Below are 27,122 nucleotides of genomic sequence, written 5' to 3'. Positions count from 1 at the left end.
GAGCTCGATGAAGGCAGTGACATGAGCACGGACAGAGGGGGTGCCCAAGAAGGACAGCAATCTGGCAGTCATGCTCCCCCTGCTGCGGCATACTGCCAGGTTTGCTCCAGTGATGAGGAGGGAGGGGATGATGAGGTCACTGACTCAACGTGGGTGCCTGATAGGAGAGAGGAGGAGGAGGAGGAGGCGGCACATCACCAACGAGGCAGAATGCCCTCCAGGGGCCAGCCTAAGGGCAGCACATTGACTGCATCACACCCCAAAGCTCCACATGTGCAGGGCGCTGCAGTCTCTGCACGTTATTTAAAAAGTTCTTTGGTGTGGACCTTTTTTGAGACGAGTGCATCAGATCGCACCGCTGCTATTTGCAACATATGTCTCAAGCGTATCTCGCGTGGCCAAAACATCTCCCGCTTGGGTACCACATGCTTGACCAGACATATGTTGACCTGCCATGCAGTTCGTTGGCAAGTGTATCTAAAAGACCCACATCAAAGAACAAAGAGGACCTCTCCTTGCTCCTCATCAGCTGAGATTTCCAACCCCACTATACCTTCAGTCCTCTCTGAGACCTGCACTGAGAGGAATGAAGGTGTAGAATTAGGTGTGTCACAGCCAAGTACTTGTGGGCAATCTGCTTTTGGTACACCGACGTCAGATTGTACCAGGCAAATTTCCCTGCCCCAGCTGCTGCACCGCCGAAAGAAGTTTGCTCCCAGCCATCCACATGCCCAGCGGTTGAATGCTAGCTTGGCAAAATTGCTAGCACTTCAACTGCTACCTTTTCAGTTGGTAGACTCTGCCCCCTTCCGTGAGTTTGTGGAATGTGCGGTTCCTCAGTGGCAGGTACCCAAACGCCACTTTCTCACCGAAGGCGATTCCGGCTCTCTACCGGCATGTGGAAGGAAATGTCCATGCCTTGCTGGACAGGGCGGTCAGCGGTAAGGTGCATATTACCGCTGACTCATGGTCCAGCAGGCATGGACTGGGACGTTACCTAAGTTTCACGGTGCATTGGGGGACTCTGCTGGCAGCTGGGAAGGATGCAGGACAAGGTGCAGTAGTGTTGGAGGTTGTTCCGCCACCACGCCTCCAAAATGCTAATGATTGTGACACACCTCTCTCCTCCACCCCCTCCTCTTCTCCTTCCTCCAAGGCCTCTTCCTGTGCTTTGTCCTCGGAACCAGCAGTGCTCCGTAGCCGTTCAAGGGGCTACGCAAGTACGCAGGCCAAAAGATGCCATGTGGTGCTTGAGCTGGTGTGCTTGGGGGGACAGGAGCCACACTGGGGCAGAGGATCTGTCAGCTCTGCAGGGGCAGGTTCAGAGGTGGTTGACGCCACGCCAACTTAAGGCAGGAATGGTGGTTTGCGACAATGGCACCAACCTCCTCTCTGCCCTCCGACAGGGACAAATGACCCATGTGCCCTGTTTGGCTCACGTCCTTAACTTGGTGGTGCAGCGGTTCTTGGGCAGGTACCCGGGCTTACAGGATGTCCCAAGGCAGGCCAGGAAAGTCTGTGTTCATTTCCGCCGGTCATATAATGCCAGTGCTCGGCTGACGGACCTCCAAAAGGAGTTTAACCTGCCCAAGAACCGCCTAATCTGTGACATGCCCACCAGGTGGAACTCAACGTTGGCCATGCTGCAGCGGCTGCACACGCAGCAAAGGGCCATCAATGAGTACCTGTGCGACTATGGCACCAGGACAGGGTCAGGGGAGCTTGTTTTTTTTTCCCCACGCCAGTGGGCCATGATCAGGGATGCATGCACTGTCCTGTCACCATTTGAGGAGGCCACGAGGATGGTGAGCAGTGACAGTGCATGCATCAGTGACACTGTCCCCCTTGTCCACCTGTTGGAGCATACGCTGCGTGGAATAATGGACAGGGCACTTGAGGCAGAACAGAGGCAGGAAGAGGAGGACTTCCTTAGCTCTCAAGGCCCCCTTTATCCAGACAGTGTTCCTGCGTGCCCGCCGATCACACAGGAAGAGGACGAGGAGGAGGAGGAAGATTGTGTCAGTATGGAGGTGGATGGAGGTGGAGCCTGGCACTCAGCATCAGCAGCAGTCTTTAAGGGATCAGTCCCAAGAAACACATGGACTTGTACGTGGCTGGGAAGAGGTGGCTGTGGACCATGTCGTCCTTAGTGACCCAGAGGACTCCGGACCGAATGCCTCAGCAAACCTACGCTGCACGGCCTCCCTGATCCTGCAAAGCCTGTGTAAGGATCCTCGTATTCGTGGTATCAAGGAGAAGGACAAATACTGGCTGGCAACCCTCCTTGATCCACGTTACAAGGGTAAGGTTGCGGACCTTATCTTGCCATCGCAGAGGGAGCAGAGGATGAAACATCTTCGGGAGGCCTTGCAGAAAGGTCTGTGCAACGCGTTCCCAGAGACTGGGAGGTTACAAACTCCTGTTTCTGGACAACGTGTTGCTGAGGCTTCGGTCAGTCAAAGAAGGAGCGGTGGAGAAGGTGGCCGTCTGACCGATGCGTTCAGACAATTTTTTGGTCCGCAGCCCCAAGGTATGATCGGTTCCAGCAACCATCGCCAGCGTCTGTTTTACATGGTGCAGGAATACCTAGGGGCAAGATCAGACTTGGACACCTTTCCCATCGAAAATCCTCTGGGTTACTGGGTCTTGAGGTTGGATCACTGGCCAGAGCTTGCACAGTATGCAATTGAGCTACTGGCCTGTCCTGCATCCAGCGTTCTTTCGGAACGCACATTCAGTGCTGCTGGAGGCGTGGTAACCGATCACAGGGTGCGTCTGTCCACCGACTCGGTCGATCGACTGACCTTCATAAAAATGAATCAGTCTTGGATCACCACCAGCTACCAAGCACCTGATGCTGATGTAACCGAATAATTTTTTTTGAAATCTCAGATCCCTTCAAAGACTGCCTATGCTGATGCTGAGTGACTATCCCTGAGTAATTATCCTCTTCCTCCTCAATCATCACGCTGATAGCTTGTAAGAACATTTTTGGTTCTGGGCGCCACCACCAGTGCCTAAGGCACAATTTTTCAGCCCCTGTTTAACAGGGGCATGTAATTACAATTTTTGATGCAATACTTTGCAGCAGGGCTCGTTCCTGCGTTCCAACTAGAGTGTCTGTGAGGGGTTGCAGTGTTGTGGCACCAGCACCAGTGCCTAAGGCCCAATTTTTCTGCCCCTGTTTAACAGGGGCGTGTAATTACAATTTTTGATGTAATACTTTGCAGCAGGGCTCGTTCCTGCGTTCCAACTAGAGTGTCTGTGAGGGGTTGCAGTGTTGTGGCACCAGCACCACCACCACCACCAAAAGGCCCAATTTTTCTGCCCCTGTTCAACAGGGGCATGTAATTACAATTCTTGATCTAATATTTCACAGCAGGGCCCTGTGAGGGCTTACAGTGTTGTGGCCACAACAACACCTAAGGCCCAAATTTCTGCTGAGTATATAGGGCAGGCCCCTACTTTCAAACATCTAACTTACAAACGACTCCTACTTGCAAACGGAAGGAGACAACAGGAAGTGAGATGAAATCTACCCCTAGGAAGGGAAATTCTCTCCTGTAAGAGTTAATATGGGAAAAACATTTCTCCTTTCCACTGATGCTTTCCAATCCTTGTTCCACAAAAAAACCCAAATTTTCAAAAAACATTTGTCATTGGGACAAAAAGTGAGGTGAAATCTTCTGAAGAGGAGGAAAGACAGCAAAACAAATGTCACAGGGGTGATAACCCTTCCATATGTTTTCCAAAAAGCTTAAAAAAGATTTTTTGGCTGGAGCTAAACACGTTAAAAATGTACCCATTCAAAATGACAAACAGGTTCTACTTAACAACAAACCTACAGTCCCTGTCTTGTTTGCACCGCCTGTATACTGCTGTTCAGAGTATATAGGGCCTGGAGGCCCCACACCTTTCCTTATTTTAATTTGGGTGCGGGGTTCCCCTTAATATCCATACAAGACCCAAAGGGCCTGGTAATGGACTGGGGGGTACCCATGCCGTTTGTCTCACTGATTTTCATCCATATTGCCAGGACCCGACATTACATTAAACCCGCAAGCAGTTTTAAATGAGATTTTTTCCTTTAAAAATGACATTTGGTGCAGGGACTGTTCTAAACACGGGAAACACGTGCCACTTTACAGGCATACTATAGACATCCCCCAGGTACGATATTTAAAGGAATATTTCACTTTTTTTTTTTTTACTTTAAGCATCATTAAAAATACTGCTCCCGTTTTTAAACGTTTTTTTTTGCATTTATACATGTCCCCTGGATAGGACCCGGGTCCCCAAACCCTTTTTGGGATAATACCATGCAAATTAGCCTTTAAAATGAGCACTTTTGATTTTGAACGTTCGAGTCCCATAGACGTCAATGGGGTTCTAACGTTCGTGCGAATTTTCGCTCCGTTCGCAGGTTCTGGTGCGAACCGAACCGGGGGGGTGTTCGGCTCATCCCTAGTAGGCTCCATCGGACCTTTTCCATCAGATTTTAGACACACAAAGTTTGAGAGCAGGCTATACAATTTTCCGACAACAGAATCCTATATTCTTAATTTTTATTTTATTTTTTGCTCCAGAATAGTTTGGTGTGTGTTTTGTGTGTCAAATTACCACAACACCATTACTATCTTGTATTATTTAATCTCAAGGAGGTTGCTTGGTGTCTCTTGTTAATTTCACATTGTATTTTTGAAATGTACCTGCCTCCTCACAAACAAACTGTCCTTTTTGAATGAAAACACACATAGAAACACACCCCCACAACAACCCAACCTGTCATGTATTATGAAATGGGAAACAGACCTTCAGCGCTCTTTCACTCCAGTCCAGAAGCAAAACATGATAGCTCTTTCCCTTAAATCATCAATATGCACTAAATTACAAGAGATGAACTATAAGATCCTGACGAGGTGGTACTTAACACCCAGTCATCTACACAGCAGAAATTGGCGAAGCCTTTGGCCCCCAGGGCACACATCAATTATTTCCAGGCAAAATTTGGTGAGCTGAGGAGTCCTTATCTAAGGGAGTTCAATCTGGTTCAGAAGTCCAAGAGAATCATGAACAGCAGCAGATGACATATCTGTCCCCAGGCTGTGGTCATACAAGAGCCTGCATCTTTTGTCAGACCAGACTGAACCCAGGTCATCACTCTCTGGTCTTCCTTCCACGCTTCCTTCCAGGCTGTGTCTGTGGTGGTGGAGTAGTGGCAGGAGGAGGAGGATGATGCAACTCACTCAGGTGGGTATTGGGTGTGATTTCGCCCCTCGACCCCTTATTTAATGTTTGATAAATGAGTTCCTCACACATGGGGCGTTGGCCTTCCTGCATGTCCTGCAGTTTGGTGGCAGCCATGGAGGCAAAGGCCTCTTTACGAGTGGGGGTGGCTCTCAGGGACGCAGAAGCCTCCTGAATCAGCCTGAGTGCTGAATCCTGCACGTTACTTCCCTTCCCGGGACTTTTGTTTGGAAAGCGGAGGGGAGGGACCTGTGATTCTGTCAGACTCCTACTGGGCCTGGCCTTCTCCTGGCTGCCACTTAGCCCCACCTCCTCCTGGCTGCCACTAACCCCCCCCTCCTTCTGTGTGCCACATTCCACAGCCTCCTCCTGTGTGCCACATTTCAAAGCCTCCTCCTGGCTGAGGTCTTCTTGTGTATGAAAAAGGGACATAGTTTTAGTTTTTTCTTCATCAATCACACACAATTTTCATCTCATGACTGTTGCAAATTGAATGTTAACAAATATAACAGACTATCATTCTGAGCCCAGCATTTTTCATTCTTGTCCCAATTATTTTTGCCCACTACTGTCTATTGATATGTAAAACACTTTATTAAATCAGAAATTAGTGATCAATAATAACATCTAGTAAACATCATTTATTTCTTGACAAGAAATCTGTATAACAATGCTATATCTGGCTCCAACTGGACTCCTCCACTTCTTCCTGGCTGGAAGTCCCAGGTTGGGCATCAGAAGACTCAGCTGGGGTGGAAGATAGGGTGGAAGGAAGCGTGGAAGGAAGGGTTGAGAGGGATTCCCTGACTTCAGTCTGGTCTGACAGAAAACTAAGTCTCTCATAGTACCACAGCCTGGGGACATAAACGTCATCTGCTGCAGCTCTGGATCTCTGGGAATCCTGGACCTTCTTGCGCTCCCTAAGATAGGTGCTCCTCAGGCCACCAATTTTGGCTTTTTAATAGCGGATGGTTGCTGTGGGGACCAACTCCAGCAGTTTCTCCAGCGCTGCCTGCCTCTTTTGTTTATGATTATATTGTTGATGTTTCACCTGCCACAGACCGGGCAGCTCCCTGTACTTGTCTATGAACAGGGGGAGGAAGTTGTGGTCATTGAAGCCATCCATTTTATCTGCAATACACAAGACAAACCCTAATGTCAGGCTAAAGTCTCCTAATCTTGTCCCAATATAGACCTCAATCTATAAGCAGTATAGGCCCAAGTTTAAATGTTACCTTCGTTATCATGATCGGCGCTTCCGATACTCCTTCCTCCGCTAACAGATCGTACGTACTACGCACACGTGTTACGCTTTATATACACTGCGCATGCGTGAAACTCCGCCTGCACCTGACATTCTTTCTAGTCTATTCCCTGCCCTTTCTCTTTCGACGCAGATGGGAAGAGCACATGGCGGAGACAGAGGAGGTGCGTGATAATTACAACAACGAGGAGGAGGAGGAGGAGGAAAGCCCGGAGCCACAAATGTCACGATCCCGGAGGAGATGATTTAAGGCCTCAAATATGTCCTTTGTGGAGATGGTCGACATACTGAAGAGGGCCGACTATGACGGGAAGTATGGACCTTACCCCAACCCCAATGTCAGAAAGGCCAAGATCATGGCGAAAGTTGTGAAGAGTCTGCACAGAAATTTTGGGGTACGGCGATCCAAGAATCAACTCAGGAAGCGGTGGTCAGATCTCAAATCTCAGGAGAGTGCTACAAAAAAGTAAGTAGTTGTCCTGTGTTCCTATTCTTTATTTTTATTTCGTTCATGCTGCTCCATGTGCTTTTCTTTACTGTTGTACAGTTTAAAATGGCAACTTTCATGTTCATGGACACATTATTCGTTCATAGGAAACATTGTTTGTTCGGCCTATAAAACACCATGTTTTGTCCAGATGCAGTTCAATACATTTTTTCTGGCCTACTTCTCTTAAAATAATTTTGTTGTCTAGATGGGTTTGTAACTAGAATGAAATGCAAACTAGATTCTGTGTAAGGAGAGGACACAACTGGACGCTGGAGCACTAGTGTGGGACACCAGAACACCCTTTTTACTACAGGGTCCACACAGGTGCTCCAGTGTATACTATAGGGGTGACTCCATCTGTGAAGCTTGTACAAAACAGGTAAGTATTCAAGCTTGACAAAGGAAAACAATATTTCTTCATCTTGGAACTCTGCCAAAACAGACAATTGTACACCAATTCCAGGCAATGTTTCATATTCCTATTTCTGCCTTTAAATATCTGTGTGCTAAGTATACCTATTTTTTTTTACATAGGGGAGAAAAGACTTGGAGGACACCACTCATCAGAGGAGACCACAAACCCCCCACCTCAGGAAGAAGGGGAAATCCCATGAACGTCCAAGATGAAGCTACATCAGTGAACCACGGCGAAACGCATTGACGCCACTACGCTACCCAGTCTATGGGTTACGGGTATCGAGGAGAGTGTACGGCGGCAAACTGTAGCAGGAACTGTACGATCGCAGTGGGCTCCAGATGGACACCATACTGACATAGGAACTTCTCAGTTACCGGGATCGCCGCAGCTGAACCTCTTAGGAGCCATCTTACCAGCGCTGACGGTCCTGCCCAGCAGCCACCTAAAGGACTCCCCATGTGGGACAGGGAATGTACCGGCGCCCAAGCTTAGAGGATCCCAACAACTATGAGTTTTGCAGCTATGATGGAGATGGTAACGTACAGCAATTTCTATAAGATTAAGTAACATAGCAACCTGACTGCAAGTATTAATACCACACCGCATAGCGCAACCATATCTAATTACATCTACCAATAAGTGCTGATTGCAAACCTACGATCCTATTTTCTGCTTGACATCTGCCTGAATCAGGAAGTTTCATAACCATGACAAGGATTGAATAATGACTTATTAACTGTTGCTCAGCTATTATACATATATAGGAGTAATTGTTGTCATCCTCCTTCACTTGATCCTGGAGTAACACCAAATTCAAATCTCAATCCAACAGAAGTCAATATGAATTGCATTCCTATCCCGGTCGAGCACAGGTGCCTCCCCCTCATCACACCCTCCACCCTTAATTGCAATATGCCACGCATGACCGTCCTTTAAAAATTCAGTAGTAAAGAATACTCAACCTCAGTGGATACTACATACCACTTTTTGGCTGATTGACGGCTTTTCAAGGTCACCGGGGTATAATGCAATACGCCCAGATTGGGTAGCTTTATATGTTATGTCTGTCCTGTTTGTTTTGTTACCCGCGGCCGCATTTGCATTATAGTTGTGTCTTTTACAGTATTGAATTACTGATGGGATTTTATATACGTTAAGATGATTGAATAAAATTGACTTTATCTTAATAACCAAGATCAATGACTACATTGTTGCACATAGTAACCCCTTTCTAAACCCATTTCTATTGGGTTGTTCCCTCCCCCCAACCCCCCTCTTTTTTACAGAAATCCCACAAAGCCAAGCAGAGCAGGAGGAGGGAGATGTGGTGGAAATAGTCACCACAACAGGTGAGTGTCTGCGACCACAGGCTCAGGTAAGAGATGGATGCCAGAATATTTATAATACATGGTGTGTTTTTGTTTCTATATTTTTAGGGGATCGTGATGTTGTGGAAGAAGGTCATTTCACCAGTGAAAGTGCCCAGATCCTGATCGGGGAGATCATGGGGTGTAATAGGGACTTGGATAACTTAAAGCAAAACATCAATGATGTTCAAAACAAAATGAAGAACATCATTGATGTTTTAGGGAGAATTTAAAACCCCTCGAAATCCCAAATTTTTTCATTTTTTTTGTCCGCAAAATTTTCTGAACTTTTTTTGACATATTCTCGAAAAGCCAAATTTTGAAGATGCACACACTGTCAACATAAGCTATCTGCCATCACGGGAGATCAATGTATACGTTTTGGGGGTGCAACCACTTCCTCAATAATACAGTAGCTGAGAGGAAGGGGTTGCACCCACAAAACATGTCCCTTGATCCCCCATGATGGCAGCTAGCACATGTTGACATTCAGCATTCTTCAAAATTTGGCTTTTCCAGGGGTGACATTACCCCATCTGAACGCAATATCAAACACAGTTTGTAAATACTCTGTCTGATATTGCCTTCAATTTCTATAAAAGTTGAACTTTGTAAGTTCCAGATTTGTGTATTTCTTGTTGGTTTTAAACATGCCTGTTTTACCTTAAAAGGAAATTTCTACTTTTATTAATGTAGCGCTGGTAGATTTTCTAATCTACAGCTTATAGGTAAATTTAATGGGTCACCTGTACTGTACATAGTTCAGATTCAATCTATTGTTAGATTAGCCTGTGTTCCAGTTTGGCTGTGTTGCATGCAGTTCCGCATTCTGCCTGTGGGTGTCGTTGTCACCATGGGTCGGTGTTGGAAAGCAACAAGCTAAAGTATATGAGTGCTCTTCTGTCCCGTAGACAACTCGGCGGAGGTGGTCCTCTGGGTTGCATTCTGGGAGAGGGTATTTATGGGACAGACGCCATGTTTCTAGAGTTCTTTTACCTCATGGCCCTCCTGGCCTGAAGGTATGTTTTATTGAGTTCTACCTCCAGCCTCGCAGGCTGGAGGGTTGCGTCGCTGCAGCCGCATGGGTAGGCCCAGAAGCCTGTCTGGGGCCTGCTATCGCCGGGATGGTCCTGTGCTGTCTGTCCTGCGAGAAGAAGCCGGACAATTGGGAAGATCCAGGGGAGGACCCATCTTGGAAGGGACCATGCAATGCTGGTCTTAAGAGGGGCCTGGTGACTCAATTGGAGGATGCATCTTAATCTAATCTACCGCACAAGTACTGCCGGGTCGGCTTAAAGGTTCTGGTACTGTGTTTGCTGTTCATCGAAAACTACTACATCCTGTGGCAGAGGATCGTGCAGTTTTGTTCTACCCAAGTCTGTGTCAGAGACTTTTGTTCGTGCTACGTTCTGGTTGCTAGGTTAGTAAGAGAGACTTAGCCGGGCGGGCAAAGATTCAATCCTGAATTGAGGATACATTCACCCCTAACATTTCAATTCCTTATTGCTACACCAAGAAAATGTATTTGAACTTCCCTGCAACTCTTCTTCTACCTTTTTCCTGCTACTTCTTCCAGTTATCTCCCATTAAAGCATTGGAAAAGTACCCAAGTGACTAGTGCCTATATTGTCCGATAATAAGCTCAACGTGGACTCTAAGTTTGGTGTTGGTGAAATTACAGGTAAAAAGGTGATGGTAACAGCCCGCTTTAAATCAGCAGCTCCACCGTGAGTTAGTGCTACATTAATGTGACCTAAAAATTTGTTATACAACAAACATGTGGGTTTGTTTTAAAAACTTTTTATAAATGCACATGTGATTTTGCTTGTATTAAAAAGATCGATAATCAACAATGTGTGGCTTCTTCTTTCAATGTTCATAAACATTTTTTGTGGTAAAATTGGTGTTTTCAGTGACAATGGGGGTTATTTCCTAAGGGCAAATCCACTTTGCACTACAAGTGCAGTTTCAGTGCAGGCTCAAGTGCACTTGTAGTGCAAAGTGTCTTTGCCTTTAGTAAATAACACCCAACAGTGCTTTATAATTTTACAGAGTCACGCCATTTTCGCGACTCCCCAAATTTCAGTCATGGTCAGCTAAAAGAAACACAAGCAGTAAATGTAAGCAAATATTTGTTCAGTTTAAAAAAAAATTAGTCCTCGCCGGCACTCAGGGGGGGCAAGTCAGGACGGCCAGCTTCAAGCGCCATCAGTGTTGGTTCATTGAGGTTAATTCCAGCTTCAGGCCCAACTGAGCCAGCATAGTTCACAGAATTTCTCCGTAAAAAGTTGTGGAGAACACAGCAAGCCAGGATGATGTGATTGAGTTTATACTCCGCCATGTGTATCAGTGTAAGAAATAGGCGGAACCGGCTGGCCATTATTCCAAACGTGTTCTCCACAACTTTTCTAGCTCTGGCCAGCTGGTAATTAAAAACCCTCTGGTCCGGGGTGAGGGTCCTCATAGGGAATGGTTGCATAAGATGGTCCCCCAGCGCAAACGCTTCATCCGCAACGAAGACGAATGGGAGTCCTTCCGCATAGTCTTCTGGAGGTGGCAAGTCCAAGCTGCCATTTTGGAGATGCCTGTGGAACTCTGTGTGGGCAATGACTCCACCATCTGACATGCGGCCATTCTTCCCCATGTCCACATACAGGAACTCGTAAGTAGCCGACACCACCGCCAACATCACAATACTATTAAACCCCTTGTAGTTGTAATAGTATGACCCCGAGTTGGGTGGTGGGATGATGTGGACGTGTTTCCCGTCAAGAATGCGGTGACATACGACGAGTCGAGAAAATTGAAGTTCAATAGCCAGTTCGGCTCTTCTGCTTGATTCCTAGCATGTGTGGAACTTTGTGCGTCGGAATTATGTACACACGATCGGAATTTCCGATAACGGATTTTGTTGTCGGAAAATTTGAGATCCAGATCTCAAATTTTGTGTGACGAAAATTCCAACGTTCCCATGTAGCCTACACACGATTGGAATTTCCAACAACAAACTCCCATCGAACATTTTCTGTCGGAAAATCCGATCGTGTGTACAAGGCATATGAATGACTCAATTTTTCTGCTTCACCAAAGTCAGCTTGAATAAACTTCAGCGAGTAGTAAGTAAACTAACCCCACTATAAGAAACTGACTGGTAGCTGAAAAAAGAGAAAAACTGGTACCTTGGGGCTGAGCTGAGTTCATGCATGCCCCCCCCCCTTTTCTCTCTTTCTTCTCCAGTATGTGCTCAGGTATGTGTTCAGTAACTCTCCCAATGTCCCATGCTAATAGCAATTCCTCTCTCCCCTCCACCCCCTTCTGTGATCAGCTTCCTCTCCCCCTTCTCTATTCCTCCCGGGACACAAGTAGATGTAGTTGTTCCTCCTTTACTCTTCTCTCCCACCCACAGTCAGCTGCCATGTTACCTTCTCCTTCTGTCTGTGACTCGAGATTTCCCCTCTCTTCCTATTCATGCAATGGCTGTACAAGTAATGGGGTTTGCAGTTGTCACTGGGAAAGGAAGGTATACAGAGCAATAAAAACATTGTCACAGGTTATTCAATTTCTCCACAATACTAAAAAATTGTGTTTTTATTTTAGTCTGTTCCTCTGTTGGATACATTTCCAATTCCTTTTTGACAGTGAGTGAAAATCTCGTCATTAGACATACAAAAGCCAATAAGAACCTGACAGAGGTTCTAACCTTTCCTCAATCCATTCAAAACCACCTTAAGAGATCTGGTTGGAGTTGCACTTTAGGGCTAGTTTACACCAGTGTTACTCTCTGAAGAGCAATTCACCATACTCCTCTCAAGACCCTTCAGAACTGATACAAGCAGTGGGCTGACATTTGGGAAGAGGTATGCAAATATCAAACTGCCTTAACATGGTTGTAAAGGTTGAAGGTTTTTAACCTTTATGTATTCTATGCATGAAAGTAAAAAACCTTCAATATTCAGCCCCCCCCCCCCAGTCCCCTAATACTGACCTAACCCCGATCCTGACCCAGCCATGTGTGCAAGACCCGAGGCTCTCCCGGGTATCATCTCTCTTCTGATTGGCTGAGATGCAATGTCAATCACAGGCAGTGAGATGGGATGGGGGGGGGGCTGAGCCACGCTCTCTGTATCTTATGGACGCAGAGTGCCATCTCGGGAGCGAGCACCCACGAGTGCCCCCACAGCAAGTGGCTTGCTATAATGGGCACTCGGCAAGGGGAAATGGGCCCAGAGCGCTGGCAGGGGACCCAAGAAGAGGAGGATCAGAGCTGCTCTGTACAAAACCACTACACAGAGCAGGTAAGTATAACATGATTGTTATTTTTTTTTAATAAAAATGTTCAGTTTACAATCACTTTGATATCGGGATGACAGTCTGGAGGAGTGGACATTCCTATGTAGGTTGTATTTGCATGCAGACCTCCCCAAATAACATCCACATGTGATGCTGAACCTCCATGATCAAAAAAAAATAATATCCAATGAATGAAAGGGGTGGGACAGTCATTCAGGTTTAATGCTTATTGTGAGAAGCTCACAGTGTGCAGTGAAATCAGAATAAGCAATTTCAGTAATGCTATGTTTAGGGGCATAAGTAGAAATCACAATACCCTTTATGTAGATATTGATGTCCCATCATTAGCAGGTGGTCTATACTGTAACCCTATTATAATTCCTTTAACACCGGGGATCAAAGGAGGGCACCTTATAATGCACTCATATAGGTCCCCAGTTATAGTCTCCATCATATGTGACTTGTGTAATTTGAACACAAAGTATAGCCATTCAGTCTGAATATGTCACTCCATGGACCTCAGGTGGGGGCAGGGCTACTTTGAGGTTCAAATTTCTCCTTGAAAGACAATGTTATGTCAAGTCTGTGATATGTTCCCTAGTGGGGGGGTGTCACGTACCTGGTAGGTGGAGCCCGGAATGCAGAGAATGGCCTCTCGTATGCCTCCGAATTAAGAACCCCTGAAGGTGTGAACAGGGACTCGAAAGTACAGAGGGGCACAAGTGCCTGACTGGAACACTGAAGTAGAAGGCAGGATCCTGTAGTCAGCAGGGAGGTGCACCGTAGTCCTGTAGCAGGTTGCAGACAGCAGGGAGGTGCACTGTAGTACTGTAGCAGGGTGCAGGTAACAGGGAGGAGCACTGTAGTCCCGTAGCCAGATGAAGACAGGAGGGAGGTGCACTGTAGTCCTGTAGCAGGTTGCAGACAGCAGGGAGGTGCACTGTAGTACTGTAGCAGGATGCGGATAGCAGTGAGGTGCACTGTAGTCCTGTAGCAGGTTGCAGACAGCAGGGAGGTGCACTGTAGTACTGTAGCAGGATGCGGATAGCAGGGAGGTGCACTGTAGTCCTGTAGCAGGTTGCAGACAGCAGGGAGGTGCACTGTAGTACTGTAGCAGGATGCAGATAGCAGGGAGGTGCACTGTAGTCCTGTAGCAGGTTGTAGACAGCAGGGAGGTGCAGACAAGCCGGGTCAAGGTACTGGCGGGCAGATCAGGTACAGAAGGGCAAACCAAGAGAATAGTCAGAGTCCAAGCCAAGTTTAGGGCGGGCAGCAAGCAGGTAAGTTAGGAACAAGCCAAGTAAGTACTGGATACAGGAAAACTGGTAACAAGGTAGCAGGGGTCTCAGGAAACGCTGTAGACTGGACAGCAAGGCAGCATTGGAACAGTCTTCTTTAAATAGCCTATTTTTGGCGCCAAGTGGCGCTATCGTGCATGCGCGTACGCACGTTAGCGCTATTGGCGCTATTGCGCATGCGCGTACGTTTGTTAGCACTATTAGCGCTATTGGCACTTTTGTGCGTGCGCGAGCGCCGGATGGCGCCTCTATGCACAGGCATTCGTTTAACCCTCAATCTGCTAGGATAACTGCAAGAGGGCTTTTCCTGACAGGGGGTTTCTTTTTTGTGCTCATCTAGAAGTAAATAGACTTGGCCAGTTAGATAAATATGGAGAAAAGTAAACAGCTCTCAATCCCAAAACCAGCAATCAGAGGTCTCTCTTATTCAGACATCTTCAGACATAAATTAGATGCTCAGTGTCCTTGCATGGACCTCTATGGTTGCATAGTTCCCAACTGTCCCTGATTTGGAGCAATGTCCCTCTGCCCCCCCCCCCCCCATCATTTGTCCCTCATTTTGGTCTGATCCATATAGTTGTATATAAAATGAACTTTTTATCTTTCAAAATGTGTTTCCCAGTACTAAAACTTTCATCCAATTTCTAAACTGATGCATTCGTACATTTCAAAAGTCAGTATAAAGGAATAGTATTGGTAAACAGAGCCCTTGTAGATTTGGTTAAAGTGGAGTTCCACCCAAAAGTGGAACTTCCACTCATTAGATTCCTCCCCCCCTCCGGTGACACAGTTGGCACCTTTCAGGGGGGAGGGGGGTACAGATACCTGTATATTACAGGTATCTGTACCCACTTCCGGCATAGATACCCGCAGAATCTGCGGGTATTTACGCCACTTCCTGCTCCCTCCCCGCTGCCTGCTGGGAAACACACGGGTCCCAGAGGAAGCAGGGACCATCCGGATTGCGCGGCGCGACTCGCGCATGCGCAGTAGGGAACCGGGAAGTGAAGCCGTACGGCTTCGCTTCCTGATTCCCTTACCGAAGATGGAGGCGGCAGCACCCGAGGACGGAGAGACGCTTCGGCCTCGGGTGCCGACATCGTGGGCGCCCTGGACAGGTAAGTGTCCATGTTTTAAAAGTCAGCAGCTGCAGTATTTGTAGCTGCTGACTTTTAAAAAAAAATTTTCCGGTGGCGCTCCGCTTTAACCTTTTTTTTGGTAAATCCTCCTTTAAGAGGGTGTGACAGGGGGCGTGTCCTATGCCTACATACGTTTGTGAGTAGGTGTCCCTCATTCCCATCTCCAAATGTTGGGAGGTATGTGGTTGTAGAAGTGTTCTTGACTATGCTGTATTTTCCAGCTGATTAAAACTTTGCTTGTAGACTGACTGGTAATGTAGAAACTTGTAATGTTAAGAATGTCTTTTCTTACAGAGCTCCATAGAAGAAGAACTACCTTACTTCATCTAGCAGAAAAAATGAACATGGAGCCTTACCTGACTACAAAATTGACTCTGATGGATATCCTGAGTATTGGCTCTGAGAATGTACACGACAAACCACCAAAAAATGTAGAGGATCTTCCCTGGAATTACTTAAGGAAACTCATGGCCTTAAACGGGACTGCAAGAGACATTCGCCTTGAGAAAGATCAGTCTGCTGATGTCAATTTAGACAACAGTGGGGATAATGATGTCGAAAGCCTATTTAATACTTCTTTACTATCTGCCTCCATTCACCCCCTGGATGTCATGTGTGTCCTCCTGCATTGCTCAGACAGTTTTCTCCAACAAGAGATTGTAACCAAATTGTCCATGTGTCAGTTTGCTGTCCCTCTGCTGCTCCCTTCTGGTGACGGGTCACAGTGCACCCTCATGCTTTGGGCAATGAGAGACATAGTGAAGAAATGGAGACCCCAGTCATTAGCAGACAGTAAAGGGTTCAGAGAAGAAAATGTGGTGAATACTTCCATGCCAATCTTCTCTTATGTCAGATTGGGAAAAAACAAATTATCAAAATCTAAAACCCTGAACCAAGTTCTTAATCCAGCTCAGCTACATAATAACTTCTTCATACATGACAGTATGAAGGGAGGAAACATTGAGAGGAAAATATCTGATGGACTTGTAGAAGTTTCCTGGTATTTTCCCTGTGGTAAGTCTGATGTTTTCCCAGAACCCATCTCAGTCACCAACCTACGAGGAGATCTGGAGACCAACTGGGACCAGTTCACATTCCTGACAAGAATTTCATCAGCTGTGTTTATATTCATTGAGGATATTTCTGAGAGGGAATTCAGTTTGTTATCATCCTTCCCTACCACTGACACCCAGTATTACTTCATTGTTACTCCTGGTCCTGGCAAAACTATAAGTACACAAACAAAGATGGTCCTTCAAGAATTAATGCCAGTGCTAAAGTTGAAAAAAACAAATCTGATAATACATGCAGGCACTGCAAATGAGGCGGCATTTGTAAAAAAATTAGAAAGGACTATAATTAATTTCCTAAACAGTAAGCCAAAAGAAAATAAAATGAGAGACTTTGAGAAAGAAACTCATGGATTGAGCATCCAAGTGGATGAGAATATTACTGAATTTCAGAAGGCCAGGGAACATGCCAGGAAAATTACAGAAGAAACAATAATTGTGTCTGAGTACAAAAAGAACACTATGAAGTTACAGGGAGATCTCTGGAGACAGTTATCTAAACTAGAAAAGGAACTTTGCAGAATGACAAAGCAAGATGGTAAAGACACACAACAATATCAAGATGAACTGATAAAGAAACGTATTTCACTACATGAGGAACAATATAACCATGATCTGCCCCATGGTTTAATGCTCTTTATTGATGCAATCACTCATTTATCTGAGGCTGAGAAACAATATTTTCTGAAATGGATGAAATTTGAACTTGATTCAATTGCTAGAAATCATCTTTCTAAACTACAAGCTGAATACAAAAAAAATTGTAACAATATCTTAGATAATAAGGAAAAGCTCAGACAGATAGACCAGGAAATCTCTGACAGTTCTTTAGGAATTGAACATTTCCTACGTGAGATGGGACAGTTTTATGAAGCAGAATGTTCCATGGTTCAAGAAAATAAAATTAAAAAAATACAAAGACAATTTACTAGATTGCCAGGAATTGCTGCTGATCTTTTGTTGGATGGTTTCCCATTGGAGCTGATAGATGGAGATGCCTCCAACATTCCCTTACGGTGGATAACTGATGTCTTTAGTGAGCTGGACAGCAGAACAGGGGGGAAATGCAGAATGAGAGTGATCTCTGTGCTGGGAGTGCAGAGTACAGGAAAATCCACTCTTCTCAACACCATGTTTGGTCTGCAGTTCCCGGTGGCCAGTGGACGATGCACACGAGGAGCCTTCATGACTCTTCTTAATGTGAAAAAGAACTTCCAGGAGGAGCTGGGCTGTGACTTCATCCTGATCATTGACACTGAGGGGCTGAAAGCTCCAGAGTTGGCTTCCTTGGAGGGCAGTTATGAACATGACAATGAACTGGCCACATTAGTGATTGGGTTGAGCGATATTACCATAGTCAATATGGCCATGGAAAATACAACAGAAATGAAGGATATTTTACAGATTGTGGTCCATGCTTTTCTTAGAATGAAAGAAATAGGAAAGAAACCCAAATGCCAGTTTGTACACCAAAATGTGAGCGATGTGTCCGCTCATGACAAGAACATGAGAGACAGGAAAAAACTTCTGGAACAACTGAATGAAATGACAAAAGTAGCTGCAGAGATGGAAAAGAAAAGTGAAATCAAAACTTTCAGTGATATGATGGACTACAATCTGGAGAAAGACAACTGGTACATTCCTGGGCTCTGGCTTGGGGTCCCACCAATGGCTCCAGTAAATTCTGGGTACAGTGAACATGTGTCTGAACTGAAAAAGTATTTATTAGAATTGATGACATACAAAGGATCCCTGCACAGGCCTTTAATCATTCCTGAATTTATAACATGGATAGAAAGTTTATGGAAAGCTGTAAAACATGAAAAATTCATTTTCAGTTTCAGGAACAGTTTGGTGGCTGAAGCTTATAATAAACTGTCTATACAATACTCACAGTGGGATTGGGAGTTCCGAAAATCTGTCCATGATTGGATGATCCGTACAGAAACAAAGATTAGGAATCAGACTGCAAAGAGTCTAAGTGATGAAATTTGCTCTGAATTTAAGAATGAGCTCAACAATTTGTTGTTTAATAGAGAAAGTAAAGTATTGGAATCCCTCAAAAACTACTTTAACAATAAAAATGAAAATGTTCATCTCATAGAACAATACAAACAAGATTTTATTCTGAGCACACAATTCCTGAAGGAAGAATTGAAAAGGAATTCCCTTGTGAAGTTGGGTGAGGCTGTTTTAATTCAAAGAGGAAAATTCAAGATTCAGAATATACAAACAAATTCCCAGAAATTGATGGAAGGCAAAATCACAGATCTCCTCAAGAGGTGCAGAGAGATGAAAAAAAAGCTGAACAATGAAGAGTTAAAGAGAGAATTTGAGGAGATATGGGAGAGGACACTGACTGATCTACAGATAGAGGAATTAAAAACACACATTGTCAGTAGATCTATGTTTTATAAGCTAATGAATGACATGAGCAATAAAGGATCAGCTGTAAATCAACACTTACTGAGTGTGAAGGACTTGGCAGATATCACACAGACTGATTTCAAGATGGATGAGAAATATATTGCGAAGGGTTGGTTTACAAAGCTGACAGATAAATTTAGGCACAAAAATGAGCTTTTTGACAAAATAAATGATTTTGCTCGTTCTCTTATAGATAACTGTAACAAATATATCAGAGAGAAGGTGGAAACTGGAGAGGACTATTGTGACAACTATTGCCAGGAATTACTTCATATGATTACAACAGAGATTTCTAAACAGTCCAGAAATCTTCATTTGTCCTCATGGTTTGAAGTGGATATCAAGCTTCACATTCTTAGAAAAGCTTCCAAAGAGTTTCAAGAGATGCATGAGAAATTCATTAGAGAGAATGATCCAAAAGTGCGTTTGGAGAAACTAAAGCCTGGATATTTAGAAACATTTATCAGCATATTTCAAGAGAAAGTTATTTGTCAGACTAAAGCCAAAGAATTCTGTGAGCGATGTCTAAAACCAGCAATGATGGATCATGTTTTCCACTATCTTGGGCAGAAAATAGTGGATGACATAGAAGGTAGTCCAGACAACAAGAAATTCAGCAGTAGAACATTCTTTCAAGAGTTTTTAATGAAGGAGCTGCTGAAAGAAATGTCCTTCCAGAAATATGCGGACTATATGCGAAACTATGAGAAATATACAAAAGCCTGGATACTAAATTACACTGAAACATATGCAAAGCCCCAAATCCTAAAACCATTACAAGAAAACCTGCTCTCTTCACTGGACACAAAGATAAATGGAGCTCTTACTGAAGACAACTCTGTTAAAAGATCGACAGTCTCAGATTTTCTGAAAAGTGTATGTGAGATACTAAAGGAAGAATTAGTGATCCCACAGAATGAGATGCAAGCGGTCACTTTCCAGAACACGGCTGATGTTGGACAATTTTCATCTGACATTCAGCTCTTCCTCCGAGATACAGAAACAGAAGTCTTATCAGAGCTGCAATCTATGGATATAAAGTCTGTACTCTCCAGGGTGACGGTGAAGCCTCAGGATGAATTGTTCAGGAAGGTTGTTGGGTGTGGGGAGCAATGTCCATTCTGTGCTGTCCCCTGTGAGGCCGGAGGTGATGAACACAAGGAGCACTTTGCTACCATCCACAGACCCAAAGGACTGGGGAGATGCATACGGGGTGCTGCTAAAATCTTAATCACTGATAATTGTAGTACATCTGTTGTATCTGATGGCAAATTTCAATGTTTAGAAACAGAAGGGAAATGGCACCCATACAGAGAGTATCGTACCATTTTTCCAGACTGGTCCATCCAACCAGATCCCAGCATCAAGTCATCAGATTACTGGAAATATATTTTTCTGATGTTTAATGAGGAGTTTGCTAAAGAATACAAAGCAAGACCAGCAGAAATACCAGATGGCTGGAAATCCATCACAAGAGAAGAAGCTCTGCAAAGCTTAAAGAAAATATTCAATAGCTAAACAGAGAAGACAAATCAACAAACAACATGTAATTCCTCATCCAACTTATTATCTGCAAATCATTTTATTCTTTTTAAAAATAACTTTTTCATTGATTTTCTCTAATTGGAGAAACATTTAAAATATTTTCCTCACAATTATGGTCACAGTAATCAGGGTGTGAACAGAATGTCTGATTATCCTCATTCCCCCGATGATATAATGGGCTCATTACTTCTCTCAGAAGATTCCAGAACATTCTAATTCATAGTACAGATGATTGTTGTGTCCATTGACTATGACATTCCTAGCACCGCACTGGGAATGTTAACCACTTCAGCCCCAGAAGATTTTACCCCCTTCCCGACCAGAGTATATTTTGTGATTCAGCACTGCGTCATTTTATCTGACAATTGCGCGGTCGTGCGACGCTGTACCCAAACAAAATTGATGTCCTTTTTCCTCCACAAATAGAGCTTTCTTTTGGTGGTATTTGATCACCTCTGTGGTTTTTATTTTTTGTGCTATAAACAAAAAAAGAGCGAGCATTTTGAAAAAAACATAATATTTTGTACTTTTTGCTATAATAAATTTCCCACATTTTTTTTTCAAAAAAAATAATTTTTTAATAATTTGCAATTTTTTTAAATTTTTTTATCAGGACTGCGACATTATGGCGGACACATCGGTCACTTTTGACACTATTTTGGGACCATTGTCATTTATACAGCGATCAGAGCTACAAATAGCCATTGATTACTGTATAAATGTCACTGGCAGGGAAGGAGTTAAACACTAGGGGGCAATTAAGGGGTTAAGTGTGTCCTAGGGAGTGATTCCAACTGTGGGGGGGATGGGCTCACTACAATATGACAGCGATCACAGCTCCCGATGACAGGGAACAGTAGATCCCTGTCGTGTCACTAGGCAGAACAGGGAAATGCTTTGTTTACATCTCCCCGTTCTGCCTCTCCTCACCGCGTTCGCGGGCCGCCGGCGAACATCGAGTTTGCTGGACCCGCGGGCACACTCCCGTGGCGGGAACACTCCCGCTAGGCGGCAAATTCAAAGGGATGTACAGATACGCCCATTTGCCTGCCCGTGCCATTTTGCTGTCGTAAATCGGCGTGCGGCGGTCAGCAAGTGGTTAAAGTCGCTTTAGTTATTTGATATATCTCTCTCTAGGAATGTTTTATTGTACTACGATTATAATATAATAAGACAGAACTTCTATTTTTCTCTCATGTTAATGGATTTCATTATTTGTGCTAAAAATAACCATCTCAGTATCTACAGAACAGAGGTAGGGAAGGTATTTATAAGAACGATTGTTACAATATTAGTAATGTATGGGGATGTATTGGAGAGGATCGCTCTCCCCAACAACATTGGATTTTCACATATAGAGGGGAATTCATCAACACTGGAGCACACAGAGTCTGGAGCAGCTGTTCATGACAACCAATCAGCTTCTATCTTTTATTTTCAAAGCTTAATTGAACAAGCTGAAGATAGAAGCTGATTGGTTGCCATGCACAGCCGCTCCAGATTTTGTCTGCTCCAGTTTTGCTAAATCCCCTCATTGTGTTCCGGTATATGCAATCCTTCCATTATAAACTACAGAAATAATTTTGCTATCACTAAGGGATGTACTTATAATCAATATGCGCAGCAATTTGCCCATTGAAAGTACATGTACATTCATTCTATGTGAATGGGGCAAATGAACAAATGTCATTGGCAGGGCTGCTGTTAGAAATCACGGGGGCCCCATACAGCCTACCCCTACCTGACTGGGCCTCCCCCTGGGCCGAAATGTATCATTTATAATTTCTTTCTCTACAACCTCAGCTGCACAGATGAATAGGAAGGCTTCCTGCGCATTTACAAGCGTAAGCATAGCAAATACAGTTTACTATGCTTCTGCGCTGAATGAACACGGGAGTGATTGTTACCGATCGCTCACTGTGTTCATTCAGGAAAGTAAGGGAGCCAGAAAATGACATATTTACCAACCCCTTCCCTCGCTCTCCATCCTGAAACATCCATCTGTGTGCCTGCAGCAGCTGCCAGTGGGAGAGGAAGGGAGAGACGCCGGAAGCGCTGCGGGGGAAAGGGACACGCAGGGGAGATGAACAGATGAAAGCAATGCATGTGCTAGAACCAATCCCCCTGCAGTACAGCCGGAGGGAGGGAGAGGAGGAGGAGCTCACAGCACTGCAGGGGGAGGCAGAAAAGGATCGCTGTCTGCAATAAGGCAGTACAGCCGGCCCTCTTGCTCAGCAGGTTCCTGGGCCCCCCTTTTGAACTGATGGGGCCGGGGTCCAGTACAGGAGGGCTGGCTGTTCTGTCTTATCAGCAGCACTTGTCATTGGGCCATTTCCTGTGGTACAAGGAGAAGAAAGAAGTGGAAACCAACCAGGAATTTTGGAGGACCTGACACTCTATATCACATCCCAATGGAAGATATATGGAAAAAATTGCCCCAGGGATATTGCGGACAAAGAGGAAATTAAGAGTAGGGTGCACCAAATAAGAGTATAAGGTAGGTAAAAAATATATAAACTTTATTAGTACAAAAATGAGCAACAATCTATGTATATACAAAAATCACCTAAAAACGATGAATAGAACACAAGGCAAATAATAAAACAGCTGCTATACTTGGGACTCACCGCAGGTCCAGACTGAGCTAAGCTAATGTGGTGTGTGAGCCAAGATTCCCAACATGTTCCGGAAAACAAGGGGGGGATTTTTTTGACGTATATATTTCCTTCTTCAGGGGTTACATGAAAGCATGCTGTTCTATTTCTATTGAAGAAAAAAAGGAGGGGGGTGTATCAATATTAAAGTAACATTTTACATGTGTTCTATTCATCGTTTTTAGGCGATTTTTATATATACATATATTGTTGCTCATTTTTGTACTAATAAAGTTTTATACTTTTTTTTACCTACCTTATACTCTTATTTGGTGCACCCTACTCTTAATTTCCTCTTTGTCCGCAACATCCCTGGGGCAATTTTTTCCATACATTTCCTGTGCTGGACATTTTATTTTATTCAAAATACTGGATTTGGCCACTAGAAGGTGCTAAATATTTTCTCTCATAATTAGTGCCATCTAGTGGCCAAGTTTTTTTTTTTTTTTCATTTTAAATCAATGGAAATATTAATCCAGCACATGAAACAGCCTAATAATAATTGTTTGTTTTGCCCCATTCACACAGAATGAATGTACATGAACTTTCCTGAGAAAACTGCTGTGTGTATTTTGTAACCCTAAGTTTTTGTTTTTAATAAAAATGATTTTCGGTGTGTATATTCCATGTATAACCACATTGTATAGTCCTGATAATCTCAGTGATGAATTCTTCCTATTCTTACTTCATGTATAATTTGGATAAATGAATCCTTTCTCATCATCTTTTATTTTGTTATATTTCGGGATGATTATTTGGGTGTCGGGAATGATGATCGGGGGGTAAAGGGTTAGGGGTGGGTAAGTAAGTAAATGGTTCCATTAGATTATATTGTCTGTATAAAGCTGACCTATCATCAGATATACTTTTTATGTTAAGTGTATGATTGGTAATATTTACCCTTCCAGGTATTCATTACCTCTCCCAGAGATCACAGAACTCCCTGACAATGTCTTCATCTCTTTTTCACTTCAGACAGCGCCATCTTTGTTCAGGCATCACCCAGGGTCACCATCTACTGCCAGGGCTGAGATGTCGGCTCAGAGATGACAAAGTCAAATAAATCATTGTGCCTGTGCAGTTCTTCGCTGTGTTCAGTAATCCTGACACAAATCAGCCTCTGCTGCAGCCTCTCACCTTATGACTTGCTGCAATTTTATCATTTTGCAGTCCTATCACTGGGGGAGGGGAGACTGAGGAAATGCTTCCTCCTGCCCGCAGCAGAGAGACGACATCATCTAAGCCTAGGCAAAGTTTCAAATGGATTTCAAGGATGAAGATGGGTTTTTAATGATAAAATGTGGAACTTTAAAATATAATGATGATGTTTACAGTGATATGTCAGTAATTCAGTCATACAGCCTTATAAAGTTACTGAAATGATTAAGGATTGGGGTTTAGACATTAGATTACTGTCTCAATTTTGGTGTGATAGCAAATTTTTTGTCAATTGATTGTAAATTTCACTGGTGCTAAGAACACCTAACAGAGATAATGAGAACAAAAATAAACACTTTCTATACACAGCTTGTGGTCTTGTGTTATGTTTGAACCTCTTGCAGACCGGCCATTGTACATGTATGACCAGTCCCCTCCCCTATCATGTCATAATGCCCTCTGAGAGCTCCTGTTCATGGGCAGTCCTGTGATTGGACACAGCAGACCATAGGCAAAAGGTACAGAGCCAATAAAAGTGGCTCTGTGCCATGTGGTTGCTGTGATCATTCATTCCATCACAGAAAGTTAAAAAAAAAAGGCCGCAGTGAGCAGCCATGTGTCACTTATTGGCCGGTTATCAGGAAGCTCTTGTACACCGATTGGAAAGAAATCTACCTTCACTGTCATTCACCCCTCTACAGTATACATCAGATCCATCCTGTCTTTGATCTGATCTGTATATTGAAGTAGAACTATTAGCAAAACTTTTTTTTTTCATTTTGGATAGAGTAAGATTGGGTTAAAATCCCATTGAGCACATTTTTCTTCACTTCCTGTCCCATAACCAAACAGGAAGTGAGAGCAAAGCCTTCTAAAATGAGTTAATCCCTAGTAGTCACCGGGGTTATCAGAACGGGTGTCCCCATTGGAAGATTTCCCTGCTATTCCTGTCCTGCAGACAACCCAAAATTTCAGATTTTCTTTTACTTTTACTTTCAGTGAAAATGGTAAACAGGATTATTAGAGAAGAATCTTCCCAATAGGTACAAAGACAACAATAACAACCTGATAGGTGAGCCAATCCCTCTCCATTCTATTCACAACAAAAAAAAAAAAAATTATAGTTTTTTAATTATACTATAACCCCTCACCTCCCTTATCCTGAACATCTGTACATTAACCCCTTCACCTCCTCCTCCCTCTATGTATGACCTGTACATTAACCCCTTCACCTCCTCCTCCCTCTATGTATGACCTTTACATTTATGTATCTAGTGCACCATTATCAAGTGCCAAGTTTTTTTACCAACCTCAAGACCGGCATGTTTTTTCACTTCCAAAAAATTGGGGAAAAACTGAGACCAACTCTTCCAAAAAGAGATGTTTGTACTGTCCAGACATTTTTATTTGATATGTTTTAAAACAGAAAGTAAGGGAAACTGCTTTTTTAAAACTTTTTTTCATTATGTAGTGGTACCCCCATAGGAGCCTGGGGCCAGGGCCAAGCCACGCAGTGTGTGTCAATGAAGACACACAGCCCAGCTCGGAAGCGTGCCCATAAGATTGCCCCCATTAGCAAATGGCTTGCTATTGGGGCACTCAGAGAAGAGGAGGAGACCAGACCACCAGCGGGGGACCCCAGAAGAGGAGGTATGAGGCTACTCTGTGCAAAACCATCGCACAGAGCAGGTACAGTAAGTACACAATGGGATTATTTATTAAAACTGGAGAGTGCAGAATCTGGTGTAGCTCTACATAGAAACCAATCAGCTTCCAGCTTTTATTGCCAAAACTTAATAGAACAAGCTGACGTTAGAAGCTGATTGGCTACCATGCACAGCTGCACCAGTTTTAGTAAATCTCCCCCAATGTTTGTTATTTTAGAAAAAAAAGCCTTTATAATCACTTTAAAATCAAATACAGAAAGGGAAAAAAAAAAAAAGGAATCTTGTTCACTTAAAGCATGTTATATGACACAGTGCTTGTGCTGTGTCATTTGACCCCCTGTATCACCTGGAATACCTGCCTGATCCTGCCAGAAAATAGGTTGGGGTATACAGTTCAGTACATAAATTGTATATCAATACCTCAAATTACATATCACATATAAATGCATTGTCCAACCAAGGTTTAAAACAGTATTTTACAAGTACACGGGTCACATGATAACGTGATTAATTGCATTGCAGGGAATACTCATAAAAGTAGCTTGCGCATTGAAGCGCCATTAGAAATAATAGTAAAGATAAGATAAGTAGGAAAAATAATCTAAAAACATACATAATGACTCTGTTAGAAGATATATGTCAGTATTTTACAGTTGCACGGGTCACTTCAGAGCGTGATTAATTGCAGTGTAAATGATACTGGAAAACAAAAATGGATGCATTAAAGCATCACTTGGGAAAAAAGGAGAAAATATACTTGGTGAAGAGAAACGGCCGTGGTAGGTTCATGAATGCACTATTGTAACGGTAGTTGTTAGCTCTACGCGTTTTGGGACCTTAAAGTCGCTCATCAGGAGCAAAACCGTATTGGTTATCTAAAAAGATGAAAAATAGGGACATGGGTGGTAATCTGAAAAAATGCATGGGCAAATGCAGAAAATGTGAAAACCCCCACACATATCTATACATTTGTCCCACAAACTTACATGAGCGTGACCGCGCATGGGAGAGATCATCGCCGCACAAGACAATCCGGCCAAGGATGCCACTCCCCGGAGCTGAGGGGGCCCGACCCGGCAGCGCAGCCA

The 27,122-nt window shown here is 43.9% G+C and overlaps 2 protein-coding genes across 2 annotated transcripts in view; both read left to right on the top strand.

The window, feature by feature from the left end:
- LOC141148400 (interferon-induced very large GTPase 1-like) overlaps positions 1–21,785 on the top strand; it is a 42,112-nt gene extending 20,327 nt beyond the window's left edge. Inside the window, exon 3 of the mRNA XM_073635866.1 lies at positions 15,808–21,785. Within this exon, the coding sequence (XP_073491967.1) occupies positions 15,808–20,528 (4,721 nt within the window). The 3' untranslated portion in view covers positions 20,529–21,785. The remainder of the gene's footprint in view (positions 1–15,807) is intronic.
- The window catches only part of LOC141148404 (eukaryotic translation initiation factor 3 subunit C-like), a gene marked incomplete in the record, with an annotated part of 532,271 nt that overhangs the window by 443,541 nt on the left and 61,608 nt on the right, over positions 1–27,122 (top strand).

This window comes from Aquarana catesbeiana, linkage group LG06, assembly GCF_042186555.1.
Source record: "Aquarana catesbeiana isolate 2022-GZ linkage group LG06, ASM4218655v1, whole genome shotgun sequence".
In the NCBI taxonomy this organism is placed as follows: Eukaryota; Metazoa; Chordata; class Amphibia; order Anura; family Ranidae; genus Aquarana; species Aquarana catesbeiana.
The sequence above is the reverse complement of the archived record's forward strand: the minus strand, read 5'-3'. Positions and strand labels throughout refer to the sequence as shown.